Below are 17831 nucleotides of genomic sequence, written 5' to 3' on the forward strand. Positions count from 1 at the left end.
CTCTCCAGCTCAATAAATCTAAATTGACAAACAACTTATTTATAACACCCTCGTGAACCAAGAGTTTTGCCCACGGTCAACCCGCATGAATATCAATGCTCTTCACTATCTCTGCCATTTCTGAATTTATGAAGATACTCTTAAGCATCTTAAAATGGTTTAGAATTGGATCTGATTTGTCTACAGTTGAAATTCAGCTCACCTGGAAAAGGCAGGATGAAACATTAATTTTATATGTATTTTGCAAGAAATGTTTTGCCCAATTGTCATGATGAAAACGTTGCTGGCTACAGCAAAACCACTTAAAAGAAGATCTAAAGGGAAACAATTGCAAATGCAGCATTTTCGGCTTAATGGAGAACCAGATAGGAATACTGATGTTACCGAACGTCTGTCTTCAGGTGTCAAGAGCAGAGTCAACCTGTAAACGCCAAAAATAATTTCTGAAATGGTGTTGAAAGACAAAGGTTAATGCCAAAAAATTAAGATATTCTAATGGTACAGACATTCGTCAATATTAGAAAAATTATAGACTACAGAACTTGTCTTTCTATTTATAAAGCACTGTGTAATGCAGAGGATGAAGCCTGGGCCATGGATCAGGCCACAGCACAGCATCAACTTTAGAAAAAAAGGACAGCAGTTAGAAGAATATAGGAAGAAGAAAAACTGAACTGAACTAAATACAGCCAAACAACCAAATGGACTTCCTTTATGGTTACAGAAACAAATCACTTCCAGGTATGGGAAACTTTGTTTTATTTGCCTCCCAAACTGCACTTCTGTTGGTACTGACAGATGATTTGGTTTAAGAAAGAGACTGCAGCTAAGTTCCCATGCACATATAAATGGATTACAGCATATCCAACCACCATACTTGCTTAAAAAACAAGTACTGATGATGGATAAATGCCTCAAATACATGAGCATGTGAATAAAATGGTGTTTCTTCTGTGTGCATCATGCATGTATATATGCAAATGTGGCAAAGATTTTACCTATGTAGCCACTGTATGCTATAAAACTCCATGCTCTAACTCCTACTTCAAGTTGTGTAAGGAATAAACTTGGCCCACATCACACTTTTATACTAGTACACAGTTATTCTTTTTTATAGCTCCTACCCCCTGTACTTCAGGCAATACTTTCTAGCAATTAGGAAGGGATGGTTTTTTGTTTGTAAGTAGGCAATGCTACAGGACAGGGCAGAATTCAGAAGGACTTGAAGGTCTGACTTTTAACACTAGCACTGATAGTGACCTTGGTAATATGATAATCTTAATAAATCTTGATGTTCTGTTCTCAAAAATGATTATGGTACTTCCAAATGTTTTAAGGATAGAGATCCAATTAAAAAAAAAAAAAATTACTTATGCTTTTATTCGTTCAGGATCAACAACATACCCTCTCTACCTGTTTCCTCAAATTTTAAAATCAAGGATGTAAAAACCTGCATCATGCATTTTCTAATAAACTTACTTAACAACAAGACTGTTAAATATGTAGAGGATACTGCAAGTATTAAAATTTACTATAAAGATTTTTCCATACATTGTTTTTATTAAGAAATTCTTTTATTTTACTGGATGGTGAGAAACTCAATGCATTAGCAGAAATTATACTATTACTGTTGATTTTAAGTGGACTTGATGTGATATGCAGTTGCATAAAACCTTTTTTCCTTATACCCAGTCTGAATCATTTTTGTTTCAATTTATGCCACTGCCTCTTGTCCTCCTACAATACATCATTGCTGAGTCTGGCTCCATCTCCTTGATTTTCCTCTAGATTTTGGAAAGCTGCTGTCACATCACCCCTAAGCCTCCTTTTCTCCAGATGGAACAAATTCAGTTCCCTTAGCCTCTCAGTGTCAAAGTTTAAAAAAAGTTAATTCTTAGTAAGAGTAACACAAATTCAAACATTCATTACAGAAATGAGGACCCCTGAGAAAACAGTCTGAATAAAATTAAACAAGTGGACATGACTTGTGTAGCACTGATCTCTCTGAATGCTGGTGGAAATTAATACAATTAGAATCCTGTGGAATTAAATTTTATTCATATACCAGGAAAAACAATATATTTTCTGTGTGTACTAAGAGTGTCTTTATCAAATACTGTGTGAAATGCTGTACTAGGCAAGCTGAATTAGTAATCACTGTGTACCTACTGAGAAGTCATATGGTACGCTTCATTAATGCATCAGGTATACTCAAAAACAAAACTTGGAACACACTGTAGACCTCAAGGGAAGAAAGTAAATGAGTAACTCTTTTGGAAGGGTATCATGACATTAGTCTGTAAAAACAATAATAAATCATGGGCCAAGATGAAGAAAAGACAGACTGGTAAAACTTCTTGATCATTTTCAAGACAGATTCATTTATTAAGTTCATGTCAATTCTTTTTGACCATTTGATATACATATCAAAGGGCAACATTAGCCCTTTCCATAAGCATAACACTGGATTTTCTTCTGCAGTAGCATATGGTAATATTTGCTAAATTGCCCTTCTACAACATGTGCTCTATTTTATGAGGTAATATTGCTTGTCCCTTCAATGTATAAAGTTGTAAAGTAATGAAATGGTTTCCAAGGTAAATGGGACCACCTATTCTCTTCATCCTATGCAAGAATTGGAGGCATCAAGTTGCAAGCATGTAAGCGACCATAAATAAAAAATAACTTATGCCTGAGTATAACTGAAATGCAGACATTCAAGAGGAAGGCTGTGCATTTAATCTCTACATTACAGCCATCGTGGCACTTGGATAGCTGCAATTTGTTACAGAATCATAGAATGTTTTGGGTTGGAAGGGACCTTAAAGATCATCCAGCTCTAGCCTCCCTGCCATGGGCACAGACACCTCCCACTAAATCGGGTCACTCAAGGCCCCATCCAGCCTTGCCTTGAACACTTCCAGGGATGGGGCATCCACTACCTCCCTGGGCAACCTGTACCAGTGCCTCACCCTCACTGCTTAATTATGTCTAGTCTAGCCTTATAAAGCCATTCCCCCTTGTCCTACTACTACATGCCTTCATAAAAAGTCCCTTCCCGGCTTTCTTCTAGGCCCCCTTCAGGTACTGGAAGGTCACTACAAGGTCACCCTGGAACCTTCTCCAGGCTGAAGAGCCCCAAATCTCTCAGCCTGTCCTTATAGCAGAGGTGCTCCAGACCTCTGATCATTTTTGTGGCCCTGTTCCAGCAGTTTCATGTCCTTCTTATATTGAGGATTCCATAACTAGATACAAAACTCCAGGCAGGGTCTCACAAGCCCAGAACAGAGGGGCAGAATCACCTCTCTCAACCTGCTGGCCACGCTTCTTTTGATACAGTCCAGGATATGGTTGACCTTCTGGGTTACAAGCATGCGTTGCCAGCTCATGTTGAGCTTCACATCAACCAGCACTCCCAAGTCCTGCTCTGCAGGGCTGCTCTCAATCACGTGGTGCCCCATCCCGTATTGAAACTGTGGATTGCTCACAGGTGCAGGACCTTGCACCTGGCTTTGCTGAGCCTCATAAGGTTTGCACAAGACCACTTCTTCAGTTTGTCCAGGTCCCTCTGGATGACATCCCATCCTTCCAGTGTGGCAGCTGCACCGCTCGGCTTGGTGTCATCTGCAAACTTGCTGAGGGTGCACTCAATCTCACTGTCTACATTACTGATGAAGATACTAAACAGCACTCTTCCCAGCTCTCCATCTGGACTTTGAGCCATTGACCACTACTCTCTGAATATGACCATCCAACCTATTTCTTACCCGCTGAAGAGTCCACCCATCAAATTCGTATCTCTCTAATTTAGAGAGAAGGGTGTTGTGGGGGACCGTGTCAAAGGCTTTACAGAAGTCCAGATAGATCACATCTGTTGGTTACCCCATCATAGAAAGCCACTAGACTGGTCATACAGGACTTGCCCCTGGTGAAGCCACGCTAGCTCCTATTAATCACCTCCCTGCCCCCCATGTACTTTAGCGCAGTTTCTATGAGGATCTGTTCCATGATCCTCTTCCCGGGCACAGAGGTAAGGCCAACAGGTTGTTTTTTCTCAGGTCATCTTTGCTACCCTCTTTAAAAATGGGCACAGCATTACTCTTCTTCCAGTCACCAGGGAATTCCCCGGACTGCCATGATTTTTCAAACGTCATGGACAGTGTCTTGGCAAAATCAAAAGCCACAATCAGTATTAAGTGGCTTCAGCTCATAGAAGTCTCCGATGACCTTGTTTAGTACTGTAGAGTACATGTTACTCTAGTGACAAGAAGATGCCAAGCCTCTTGCGCATTACCTAAGAAGGCTAATTGTACTAATTTTCCAAGCAGAATTTACCCCTTGGCTCATACATTCTAACACTGAAGGTCCTGCTGTCAAATCTACTAATAATCTGCTGTGTGCTGTACTTTCAGCTAGAAATATTCATTTAAGAAAATGGTATAACATAATGGAGCACTGTGTACAGCTCTGGAGCCCTCAGCACAGGATAGACATGGACCTGCTGGAGCAGGTCCAGAGGAGGGCCACAAAAATGATCAGAGGGATGCAACACCTCTCCTATGAGGAAAGACTGAGAGAGCTGGGTTTGTTCAGCCAGGAGAAGAGCAGGCTCCAGGGAGACCTTATTGTGTCCTTTCACTGCTTAAAGGAGTCTTATAAGAAAAATGAGACCAAACTTTTCAGCAGGGTGTGCTGTAGGCCTAGGAGTAATAGCTTTACATGAAAAGACAGTGGATTTAGACTCAATATAGGGATGACATTTTTTACAATGAGGGTGGTGAAACGTTGGCACATGTTGCCCAGAGAGGTGGTAGAAGCCCTGTCCCTGGAAGCATTCAAGGTCAGGTTGAACCAGGCTCCAAGCAACCTGATCGAGTTGAGGATGTCTTTGCTCACCGCAAATGACCTTTAAATGTCCCTTCCAACCCAAATCATTCTATGATTCTATGAAGTAATGAAAATAACATCTGTTCCAATTCTTTAGCATGTCCACACCACATAAATTGTTTTCAAATGGCTCAACAAATTCAGAATAAACGAGTGCTTACACAATGAACGAGTTGATTTACCTCTTTTCCTAGCATTGCCCTCTCAGGGATAAAGTCATTACTAGTGAATGCCATCTGATTTTCATCTATCAAATTAAACCAAGGATATGGCCTATGGACTAGCTTAGCAAGAGGTCAATTTTGTCAAAGCTACCTAATGATTTTGCAATCTTCTTTATTATCTATGACTTTGCAGCAGATTTTGATACTCAGTTTCCATGGGCAAAATCAGAATATCCACTGGATCACAGAGTTCTTGGAGTGCTAGGCCTAACAAATAGTGCAGCAGGTGGACAAGGCAAGGCTGCAGAAACCAGAGGCATAATTCATTTCTTAAACATAACATTCCTTTAAACAGACCTGAAAGAGCAAGTTGAGGTTGGGCTGGAATTGGTTCAAGGAGAAAGAGAGTTTTGTGACTGAAAGAAGGAACTGATGAAGGAGGAGATGAAAGGATAAGGAGCTGTAATAATGCTGCTGCTTCATAATACCTTCATAAATTTATTGGAGTTTGCATAACTATGATGTTGATCTAATGGTAATTCTCTCCACTTTCGATACATGCTCTACAAACACACAGTGACAGCTATAACCCTGAAGAGCTTACAGTCTGAAAAGATGAGGCAAATAAAGGGTAAAGGACTCAGACACAACTCACTTGCCCAAGGCTACACCACTTGAAAGTGACAAGAGTGCATTTCTACTGCTGTAGCTATTGCTTATGCTGTCTTTTCTACAGGAAAAATACAAACCTAGATTTTGTACAAGTGCAAAGATCTCAATTGGATATCAGCACTGCTTTAGGCAAACGGGCAGGTAGATCTACAGCTTGCCTGCTACTTTTTTTTTGTATGGGCATGCCAGAGCATTACTGCCAGGGGCTGGATAACACCTCAGAGACCTGAGTCATGTTGTCTTTCCTAAACACCCAACAAGCATATCAAAAGTGATAGAGAGCATGACAGTCTGTCTTACTCCTTGACAAACTTGCACTCTGTCCCTAAGCATTCTGGCTGGGGCAGCTGCTTGATTATTTTCCCTGAGCAGTTTCAGATCATTTTTCTGTCACTCTTGGGTTGCAGAAAGTGCAAACAGGACTAATTAGAGCCTCCTGCAAGCCCTCCTGTGCACTCACCCATTCTAGCCCTGCCATCATCAGTAGCACCTGCATCACTGCTAGACCCACTCAGAAGACAGTCATGTCGATGAGAACTAGTACAGGATGAGAGTAATACTTGTCATCAGCGGCAGAGAAGAGCTGGAGAAACACTTGCCAGTCACATACCTGTTGTGCTCCTATTCCATCTGTTATAGTTACCCAAGGAAAGCAAATAACTCAGTCTTGTTTTTCCTCAGCTGTTAACTTTGGCATCAGGCTGCAGCTGTGAAGTTCACAGTCAGCCCAGCAGACCTTCAAAACCCAACAATTATTCCCAGTGCAGCTGTTCCACAGGGTATAAAGTTGTTCTGATGTTCCCTTAGTCTAAACGAAAAGCACCCACGCTATCTCTATGCCCTTTGTCTTGACAAGGAAGACCTCCTTTTAATCCCCAGATCAGCCTCACTAAGCAGAAGAACATAAACATTTATAAAAGGATAGTTCCTACAGATGCTCATTGCTCACAATAGCGTTCACTGCCAACGATTCTTCTTCCATTATTTCTGAAATTACTCAAAACCTCTAAATACATGCTACTGGGTTTTACCCATAGTCTATTTTAGTACAACGGCAGGCGTACGACCTATAATAAACTCATAGGCATAAAAAGGCACGATGGAGATCATACGCTTTGCAGCTTTTTCTTTTTAATCATTAGGAGTCCCACGTTACAAACAAACAGTAGGAAATCCCCCCTCCCAGAAGGCATTATACACCTTCCCTTCCCCCATCCTTCTCCCTCCTGACCCATTATTTCTTTTCCACACACGCTGTCTGCAATGAAAGAGCATGAGAAGAGGTAGAACCACACACATCCTGCTTCTGAATCTCAAACAATAAATCTCTCAGGGACGTAAAGCAAAGCACAAATGACAAACAAGGGCACTAAAATCTGCGAATACAAATCACTAAACTACCGCTCTCCTCGCCTGCCAAGGAGAAGTCCCCTCGCTCCTCCGCACCCACCGCAGGATGGACGAGGGCATTCTGGCAGGGAAACCCACGCGGCTTTACCTTCATCATGCTGGCAACCGGGGTTTATTTCCCCTGCGGCGGCAGAGTGGGCTTTTCCTTTGGGGCAGCGCTCGTCCTGGAGCCGCCGGGTGCGGTTGCGGCGGGGATGTGGATGATGTGGATGCTGCTGATGCTGCTGCTGCTGCCGCCGCTCGCGGGCTCCGATTGCATCAGCGGGCGAGGGCGGTGCGCGGGCCGGGGAGAGCGGCGAAGGGGCTGCGGGACGCCCCGCCTCGCTGGGGCCGGCGGGCACGCACACCCCCTGCTGCCCACCCGCTCCCGGGAAAGCCGCCTCAGCCCAGGGTGAGGCTGGAGAACAAGTCTTACGAGGAGCGGCTGAGGGAACTGGGGTTGTTTAGCCTGGAGAAGAGTAGGCTGAGGGGAGACCTTATTGCTCTCTACAACTACCTGGAAGGAGATTGTAGAGAGGTGGGTGCTGGACTCTTCTCACAAGTGACAGGTGATAGGACAAGGGGGAATGGCCTCAAGCTGCACCAGGGGAGGTTCAGACTAGATATCAGGGAAAAAATTTCACGGAAAGGGTCATCAGGCACTGGCAGAGGCTGCCCAGGGAGGGGGTTGAGTCACTATCCCTGGAGGTATTTAAAAAGGGAGGTATCCCTGGGCAGACGAGGTGCTCAGGAACATGGTTTAGTGGCAGATAGGAATGGTTGGACTCAATGATCCAAGAGGTCTTTTCCAATCTGGTGATTCTGTGATTCTATGATTCTCTGGAGGGGCTCAGCCCACCACCACCACCCGCACCGTTCTGCTGAGGCAGCTCAGCGTGCAGGGTCAGCTGTAGCTGGAACACATCATGTGCTGTGCCCAGCAAATGGGGACAATTCAATGCTTTTACCGACATTTATGCTGAGGTAAACACGTTCTTCTTACCCCTCTCCCTAGACAAGCATTGAGAAACTCGTTTTCAGTCTCTGAGTCATTTCCTCCATCTTGCGTCCAAGTTGTCTGACACACCAAACACCTCACGGTGCATCCCTCCCATTGCTAGCAAGCCATTCAGCTCTCAGGCTGCCAACCCTGCCCCTGCACAGCTTGTGCCAAGTCCTTCAGCACTGGGAAGGAAGACAGGAGGGGCCCACACAGCCCCTTTTATTTGGAGCCAGCTGGAACTGCCAGATGTTTCACAATGGGGCTCTGCATCCTCCTGCTGTTATCCAGTGCCTAGTCCATGCTGAAGTCCACGTAGTTACACTTCCACAGCTCTCCATACCTCAACTGGCCATCTAAGAGCCAACTGGCACATGCCGCTGTGTCTCTGATTTCTGCACGTAGATATCCAGAAGGCAGGTGACCAGCACCTGAACACTGTGACAGCAACACCAAGTGTATGGAAGAGTAATGAAGCTGGTGAAGGGGCTGGAGAACAAGTCTTACGAGGAGCGGCTGAGGAAACTGGTGTTGTTTAGCCTGGAGAAGAGGAGGCTGAGGGGAAACCTTATTGCTCTCTACAGCTACCTGAAAGGAGATTGTAGAGAGGAGGGTGCCAGACTCTTCTCCCAAGTGACAGGTGGTAGGACAAGGGGGGATGGCCTCAAGCTGCACCAGGGGAGTTTCAGACTGGATATCAGAAAAAAATTTTCACAGAAAGGGTCATCAGCACTAGAACCGGCTGCCCAGGGAGGTGTTGAGTCACCATCCCTGGAGGTATTTAAAAGATGGGCAGACGAGGTGCTCAGGGACATTGTTTAGTGGCAGATAAGAATGGATGGACTCAATAATCTAGAGGTCTTTTCCAAACTAGCAATTCTATGATTCTATGAAGCTGTTATACCAAGCATATTAGAACAAACAATATTAAGAAGACCAAATGTTCCAAGCAAGACACACAGGGTGATGAATGTGTGAGAAGGCCAGGATGGAAAAAACACCTGGGAATAAGTGAACTGGAGATATGACTTAAAACAGTCATGAGAGCATAGAATAGACAAACCCAAAATATCCTGTTTGTCTGAAGTTCAGAAGCTGAGGAACTGCATAAAGATCTGCCTGAATGAGAGAAGCCAGTAGTAGTAGGAGTAGTAGTACTTTCTTAATTTGGCTCCTGTATGCCGTGTTGATGAAAAGAATATGCTTAGAGAAAACTGATGTCTGTGCCTCCTTCCTCGCCACAGAAGACAAGAGAATAAATATCAGAGGCCAATCTACTTCTACCAGTGCTGCTGCCAGTGAAACTGTGCAGTAGTAGTACTGCAAACTCAGGAAATTTCAAGAGAAAATCCCAGTGTAACCACAGTATAGTGTTCACAATGTTCTTACTTTCATATTTAGTGACTTTACGGTTGAGTCTTTTTTTTTTCTTTACTACCTTTTTTGTAAATGTTTTCCCTTTCTGATCTGCTTGAGTGCAGTTGTAAGAAGCTGTTTCATCTAAATGTTACTGTCAAAAATGTCAGGTTTTGCTTTTGTGATGTACATGAATTATATATATACGTCATATTATGTTATGTTTCTTGTGTAGTACCAGAGATTGGTTATATAAACATAAACAGATCTCTGTTCCTGCCACTCTTCAGCAAGGTAAGAAAGTGCTGATTAATAGAATGACAAAGATTGGCATTCCAAAGAAACATGCGTAAATAATGCTACTCAAAATGAAGGTTCATGTCAACAACAATGTTGTAAGTGGCTATTTTGGAGGGAAGAAAGATGCAGCAAAAAAGAGGAGGCAGAGAAGGCAGCAAAGAAGCATCAGACATATACAATTCATCATCAGTGGACTACTACTCAGTGTTCCTGAGAGAAATTCAATCCATTCAAGATGAGTTATCTTCAGATTACAACCACAACGTAGGGTCAGGCCAAAGGTCCACTTAATTCAATATCCTCTCTCTAACAGCCGGCAGTAACGATGCCTCCAGGAGAGTTACAAGAAAAGAATAGGCATGCAGAGGCACTTTCCTAATCCACTCTTTTTTTGCCTCAAGGAGTTCCGATCGCAGTGATTTCCTGAAAGCTGGATTATTTAGGTTTAACAGTTCTTTCTGGATTTTTGTTCTATTGATTTCAATTTGGTATCTATAAGATGTTGTGTTAATGAGTTAGTCAATTTAGCTCTGTTCTGTGGGAAACAGATAATTTTTTTTATTTTGAACTTGACACTTGAAAATTTCACATCACTCTCTGTTCTTCTGAAATTGTGAGACTAAACACAAATTAAAACAAAATGTTCATCCCCTCTATGTCATTTGTACTTTTACTGACTATTGTTGAATCCTTTGTCATCCATCTCCTTTTTCCAGATGAAAAGTTCTAATCTTTTTAGTTTTAATACAAGAACAGTTCCATACACCTGATCATCTTTGTTTTAGGATGGGGACATGAATTACACCAAACTCTCAAAATGCAAGTCACCATATTTGCTTTTAATTTGCTTTTTTTCCCCTGTTCCTTTTCCTAGTAATGCCTGGTATTCTTCCTGATTTGACTATTCCTGAGCACTAAATTGAACTGATATTTTTGCAAACAATCTAAGTCCAAGATTTTTCTCCTGAAAGGTAACAGGTCATTCAGAGCCCATCACTGTTTACATTAATTTAGCAATTTTTTTCTTTTTTTTTCTCTTTTTCTGTGTTCATCATTTGATGCTTGCAGACACTATTACATGTTAGTTTGACAACCGTGTACTTAATTTCATAAGGTCCTGCAGCTCTTAGCAGATAGTTCTAGTTTGGCTGAATTGTTTAACACTATTAGCCTGAAGGTTTTAATCTCATCAGAAAACTTTTTGTATTTGCCTCCATTTCCCTACCATTTTCTTAATAGCACAGATTCTCTCTCTTTATTGTGTTTCTTATCTTTTAACTCATTAATGAGAGCAAGTATAAAAGCACCTTTCTCACTGGAGCTTATTTTCTACCTTTCGCAAGGAACTTGTCAGGTCTCTTGGAAATCCAAATAAACCATATCAATTGGATCTCTACTGCCTGTTTGTTCACTGAATCCTTCTAAAACATTTCTAGATAGGCAGGTCAGGATTCCCTTTTAGAAATGCCATGCTGAATGTGCTCCTCTATGTGATATTTATCCATATATCTTTTTTCATTCCTTATTACAGGCTCTACAGTTTCTCTACACCTACTTAAGTATCCTGAATCTCACTAGAACAAAAGCAATTTGAATGTAGTTTTACTGTTTCCAGACCTCAATTTGCCAATCTAATTGGCACTGTGCTGTGAGCCCTTTTTCTCTGTAAGTTATTTGTATCATGCTCCACCATAGGGATATATTTCAAGTTATCCTTAATCTACAGCCATCTATTGAGGTATAGAGAAGAATCCATAGCCAGGGCATAACTTAGAAGAAGGAAAGGGAAAAGATAAATGTTATCTGAATTACAGAGGATTTGCGCAAAGTTCTCTAGGATATATATTAAAAATGAGATTTTTTTAATTGATAGACAAGCTGGCCCTAAATTTGCAAATAAAAAACAGAGAAAGTTGACCAGAACTCAGAGAACCCACAGAACGTACCTCAAAACTTGTATGCTGCTGGAACACCCTGAAAACTGAAACTGCCATAAGTAAATGCATCATACAGACATATTTCTGCAATGTTGGCTTGTATTGCCTCCGTCTAGTTCCACTCCTTATAGAACACTCCAGAAGTCATAATGCAAGGGACATTGACTTAACTGTTACTGATTCAAACACTTTTATTGATCCACTAATAATATTTAATTTTCATAAAACAGGCTATTGTTCATTTCTGTGCTAGATTTTCCATTAACAGAGAGCACTATGTGATTGCTTGACAGCACTGTTAAACTTTATACGTTTTAATGAGTAAGTTTTTCACAGATATGAACAAATTAGGTAATTTATATGCTTTGAGTCCAAAGTGTTCCTACAAGTTCTAGAGATTCGCTAAGTGAGTGGGACCTGTGATAGCTGAGGCCCTAGGGGCGGATTATGTTTGAAGAGCGGCCACAAAAAACACTGATTATTATGTTCCATTCCTTTTGTTGCTCTGCATGGAAGCTGTGCAGAAGAGTACAGCATTCCTTCTGCTTGCTGTGGACTTGTGAGTGGAATTCTTGCAGAAGACCAAAGGGAATTCAATCGTACTCATTATCCAAACCAGAACTGAATAAACTGACATTTTAACCACAGAAATATAAGGATTTACTGATGGGAAAATGAAAAGTCTCTATGATATAAAGCCAAATGGGAAATTTTAAGAGAGGCATCTTGTGCAAATTCATCATTCTACAAGGAATGAAGGGCAGAAGCCCATAGTTTGATGCACTTTTAAAGGCTTCCTCTTATAACACCAGTCTGTATAAAGAGTGAAGGTGTGTAGAAATCAGATTAAAAGAAAACTGGGATTCTGAGATTTTTTTTTCCTCCTGAAATGTAGTGAAAACTTCCTGTAGTAAAACGTGGAGAAAGCAATTCTGGTATCATTTTGACAAAATCAGAGGTCTTGATGCATGATTTTGATCTTTTAATATTTTCAAGGCTTCTTGGAAGAGAAGCCCTTTGGAAATGTCTTCCAAAGCTATTTAAAAAGAAGTATCTCTTCCAAAAATATCAGAATGTTATGTTTTGATCTTTCTCAAATACTTTGCTTCTCCCTAGCTTTTGTACTAAAAATCAATCTTAGTTTCTGCAGCTGCATGAACGTGCATCAGCACAAATATTTAAAATAAGGAAACATCAGCTTTCATCTTAAACATTCTTCAAGGAAAGCCTGTGATTGATTTCAGTCACAAAACTAAAACTCTTCAAAACAATTAAGAAGGTAATTGCAGGTCATGGTTTCCATATAGCTTGCTTGCAGAACGGGGAATACTGTTGTGGAAAGATTTTAAAGTGAAAGAAAGAAAAACCTTTGGATGAGAATTAGGTTGGTGTTGTAGAAATTTCCTAACAGAGGAAGCAAAGAAGTATTATGCAAATATTATGTGTATATATGTGTTCATATATGTACAAAATATTAAGGTAAGATAATTTTTTAAATTATTTTTTATTTCAGAGGAGGACAGACAATTAAACTCTTGTCATTTTCTGCTATAACTGAGAAGCCGAAACAGTAAGTGTTATACACAGAAAGTGATGGTTCCACTAACTAGAGCTCAGTTTGGAGCAGGAGAATAAACAAGATTCTTTGTAAAAACAGAAAAACAAAGGCACAGTGTCCTCTCTCTTAGTCCCAAGCACATATCACCTCACAGAAGTACTCAAGTGAGATACAAGGTTTCAGGGGATGTTATTTTCAGAGAAGTAAGATCTTTTTTTCTGGCAGCGCCTTCTCCTGGTGCTCATTTCCAGATTCATGTCTTTTTTCCACCTCCTTGGACACACCAGCTCCACTGTGTGTGGGCTTTGCTGTAAAATGGATGAATACAGTGATCTGGGTTTAAAAAACACCAGATAAAAAGCATGGGAGTGGGAAGTAATTGTTGTAGATGCTAATGGGTGGGAATTGCCTAAGCTGACATCCTCACAAAGAAGTAGACTGCATAGTCGCACTCTCGGAAAGAAACAGTAGAAAACCGGAGTGTGAGAGAAGATAAAGGGGAAAGCAGCCACAGAACACCTGACAAGCAAGAAAACACTAGGAGAAAGGCAGAAAGAAAAAGGTCTGCATGTGCAAGGACAACTAGAGACAAATAAACACACCACATTGCTCTTTTATTCCCACCCACTAGGGGAAACAACATTTTCCTACATTCTTCCTAAATAAGCACTTTGTGAATGTGTCACTTATTTCTACCCTGAAAGGCATGAAAAACATTATGGTCTGGGAATTAACCAAGATCAGACTTTGTTTCCAACATTTCTTTCAGATTTCTATTTCCTAGCCACTCACCTCTCCTCTCCTTTCTTCACAGCCTTGTTGGCAACCTGGGCCCTCTTCCCATAGGCTTTTTTTCCAGAAGGTTCTGGGCAGCTGCCACTGCCATTCACCTCACAGCCCTGCCAGACTGGAGGCAGATTCCTTTGCATTGCACAAGGTGAAGTGTCAGTCACGCTTAAAAAGCACTGCTGTCAGAAGGCATTTAAAATGAGTTTATGTGCACCAGAGGTGGGAAGTGGGGGCACAGAGAGATGCTACAGGTCAGAGTAAACCGCAGAGCCTCCCTTGGCCAGCTCCAGATGGCTTTAACACCTGGACTGTGTGAATCATGAGTTCTCATCACAGTCAACCCACTCCTTCACCTTTTGAGGGAAGCATGATGATTCCTCTCCATTCCTTTTTCCCCACCCAGGGTAACTCCCAAGATTTCATAAATACTTCTTTCTCCTCTGCTTAGGCTTGCTTCACAACTGGAAAGAAACATAACAGAAGGGAAATACTTGATATTTTGGGCTGTTGGTGTTTTGTTTGGGTTTTTGGGGTGCAATTTGAGGATGAAACTCCAAGTAAGTTAGACAGCTAATGATAAAAGCCTTCATCTAGGCCACTTAGAAGACTCACTGATACACTGCATGGTTTCAATAGGAAAACTAAATCAGTATACTTTTAAAGACTGACCTAATGTGAGTGGTGTAAAAACTTTTGGGCCACAAATGCCATTTACTACAAAGCAGTAAAACTCAATTGTAGAAATTCCCAGTTTCAATACAGGATGGGGGATGATGTGATTGAGAGCAGCCCTGCAGAGAAGGACTTGGGGGTGCTGGTTCATGGGAAGCTCAACATGAGCCGCAAATGTGTGCTCACAGCCCAGAAAGCCAACTGTATCCTGCGCTGCATCAAAAGAAGCATGGCCAGAATCTCCATCGAAGGAGGCGATTCTGCCCCTCTATTCCTCTCTTGTGAGACTTCATCTGGAATACTGTATTCAGTTCTGGAATCCTCAAAATAAGGAGATGGAGCTGTTGGAACAGGTCTAGAAGAGGGCTACAAAGATGGTTGGAGGGCTGAAGCACCTTCCCTATGAGGACAAGCTGGGAGAGTTGGGCCTGTTCAGCCTGGAGAAGAGAAGGCTTCAAGATCTTATAGTGACATGCCAGTACCTGAGGGGGTTACAAGAAAGCTGGGAAGGGACTGTTTAGAAAGGTTTGTAGTGATAGTACTAGGGGCAATGAGTATAAACTGGAGAGGGGCTGATTTGGACTAGACATAAGGAGGAATTTCTTCACTATGAGGGTGGTGAGGCACTGGCACAGGTTGCCCAGGGAAGTTGTGGATGCCCCATCCCTGAAGGTGTTCAAGGCCAGGCTGGATGGGGCCTTGGACAGCCTGATCTAGTGGGATGTGTCGCTGCCCATGGGAGGGCGTTGGAACTAGATGATCCTTAAGGTCCCTTCCAACCCAATCTACTCTATGATTGTATGAAATCAACCCAAACTATTCTATGATTCTATGAAATCAATGTGAATTCTTCATTTCTCAGATGTTACTGCAAGATCTTCTGAGTGCCTGGACGAAAGGAGGCAGGAAGGCAGCTGGGCTGTGGCAAGTGTAAAGCCCACTTCCCCCGTCCCCAAATTATAACATTGGCTGCTTCAAACCCTGCCTGCCAAGAGAGGGGCCAGCATTTTGGCACAAACTGCTCTCTATGAAAAACTCAACATCTGCTTCATATTTTAGAGTCACATTGCAGCTCCCCAGACTAAATTAAACCAAGCTTAAAAGGATTCCAAAACCCCACAACACAAGTTTTCAAGACCTTTTATTTGGTCTCCCTGACCAAATCCCAAACCCTTGGCTCACTACCTTGCTGATTTGAAAAGAAGATGATGAAAACTATCTTTTCCCCTTGACCACATGAGGTGGCATCACTTGACCACTTGAGTCCCCGGCTCTGCAGGTGGAACCCCCTTGGCTGCCTCAGGGACCTCAGGCTCCGAGCTGGGGCTCGAACGGAGCCGGCAGATCCCCTGCACCTCCCTTCCTCGAGGCGCCCCCTGGTGGCCACGGGAGCCCCGCGACTCGATGGCCGCAGCTCCAAGTGGTCGCAGAGGCGCCGAAAAGGGGAAAAGAAAGAGCTTGTGGGTCGCCGAAGCCTTGGCCGTGGTCAGTTACACTTTAAACTAGATGTTGCAGGAGCCCAGTTCTCGGTTATAAACATGTTGGCTCCTCGATCTTAATGAGATCTATGAGGTCTGACACAAAAACCTCTGAGACTAACCCTATTGCTCCAGAACCAAGAGTGGGAGGCGAGAGACAAAGAGATGGCTCTTGAACATGTTCTAACCTTTCACAGCACGACAAAGCTTAACTCGATCACTCAGTACAAGTGGAAGTGTGTTCAACCATAGTTGCTTTCTCACCCTTTGTCAGAAGATGTTGGCACATGCCAGCCCACAACCACTTTGTGGATCACTGTTTGGCTCATAACAACATCTCTGTGCTTGAGCACCCACCCTATTCGCCAGACGTGGCTCCCTCTTCCCGAAGATCAAGTTGATCCTCAGAGAAACACATTCTTTTGTCAGAAGAAGACGTGAAAGCAAACATGACACAGATCTTCAACAGCCTTTCAGAAAATGGTCTGCAGAACTGCTTTGAACATTGGCAGCACCATGTGGAGCTGTGTGACAACTCAGAAGGTAACATAAAGTGAGTGTAGCTGATTTCTTAATTTGTTAAATAAAAAGAGTTACAGGCACAGTCTCTTTCTTCTGTTGTTGTGTCGGACCCTTGTACACCCCTGACCAAACACAGTAGGTTAAATAAACGCTCTTGGTTTTTTTGGTGAAGAAATTCTTGTGATTTAAGTAGTAGCTGGAGTATTGTTTCCAGTTCTGGAATCCTCAACATAAGAAGGAGGTGTAACTGTTGGAATGGGTTCAGAGTGGGGATACAAGGATGATCAGAGGGCTGGAGCACCTGGACAGGCTGAGAGAGTTGGGGTTGTTCAGCCTGAAGAAAAGAAGGCTCCAGGGATACCTTATAGCAACCTTCCAGTACCTGAAGGGGCTACAAGAAAGCCAGGGAGGGACTTTTTACAAAGGCTTGTAGCGATAGGACTAGGGGCAATGGATGTAAACTGGAGAGAGGCAGATTTAGACTAGACATAAGGAGGAATTTCTTCACCAGGAGAGTGGTGATGTACTGGAACAGGTTGCCCAGAGAAGTTGTGGATGCCCCATCCTTGGGGGTGTTCAAGGCCTTGGGTTGGAACTAGATGATCTTTAAGATCCCTTCTAACCCTAGCTATTCTATGATTCTATGGTAAGTCAGCTACAAACCCAATGCTTTCCATGAGCTTTCAGCATCATACGTGATACGATACTTCAAACCTATGTATTTTTACAGGAGATCCAATCCATTTCCCAGCAAAGTGGTACTAGTACTCCAATGAAAAATAGTATCTGCTAGAAAACATGCAGGAACACACATGCTTTTCAGCAAGTATATACCTGCAGACATGCATTACTTCAGCAGGTATATACCTGCAGACATGCATTACTTCAGCAGGTAAGCTAAACCATTAATGAGTTGTAAAAAACATATGAATGTATATATATGAATAGATCTTGAGCAATATCCTAAATTACCATTCATAACAGAGTTTGAGATAATTAATTCCACACCAAATTACTCCTGCACTTTTCTGTAAATCGTTATATACTTGAGGATGCTTTAGCACTAATTAGCACTAAAATTAGGCTTGGCGAGGGATTACAGCAGCT

At 42.3% G+C, this 17831-nt stretch overlaps 1 protein-coding gene across 5 annotated transcripts in view; it reads right to left on the reverse strand.

Moving 5' to 3' along the window:
* BCAT1 (branched chain amino acid transaminase 1) overlaps positions 1-11864 on the reverse strand; it is a 66641-nt gene extending 54777 nt beyond the window's left edge. For 2 of the 5 annotated variants that reach the window (XM_054083424.1, XM_054083407.1), the window contains exons 1-2: positions 11715-11864; positions 203-421 (exon numbers count right to left, since the gene is read on the reverse strand). In XM_054083424.1, the coding sequence (XP_053939399.1) occupies positions 203-343 (141 nt within the window). In that variant the 5' untranslated portion in view covers positions 344-421; positions 11715-11864. Of the gene's footprint in view, positions 1-202; positions 422-7221; positions 7410-11714 lie in introns of those variants that run through there. The other 3 variants (XM_054083419.1, XM_054083434.1, XM_054083440.1) reach the window with 3 other exon arrangements.
* Between the last annotated feature and the right edge of the window lie 5967 nt (positions 11865-17831).

The sequence above is a fragment of the Cuculus canorus genome, chromosome 1, assembly GCF_017976375.1.
Source record: "Cuculus canorus isolate bCucCan1 chromosome 1, bCucCan1.pri, whole genome shotgun sequence".
Lineage (NCBI taxonomy): Eukaryota > Metazoa > Chordata > Aves > Cuculiformes > Cuculidae > Cuculus > Cuculus canorus.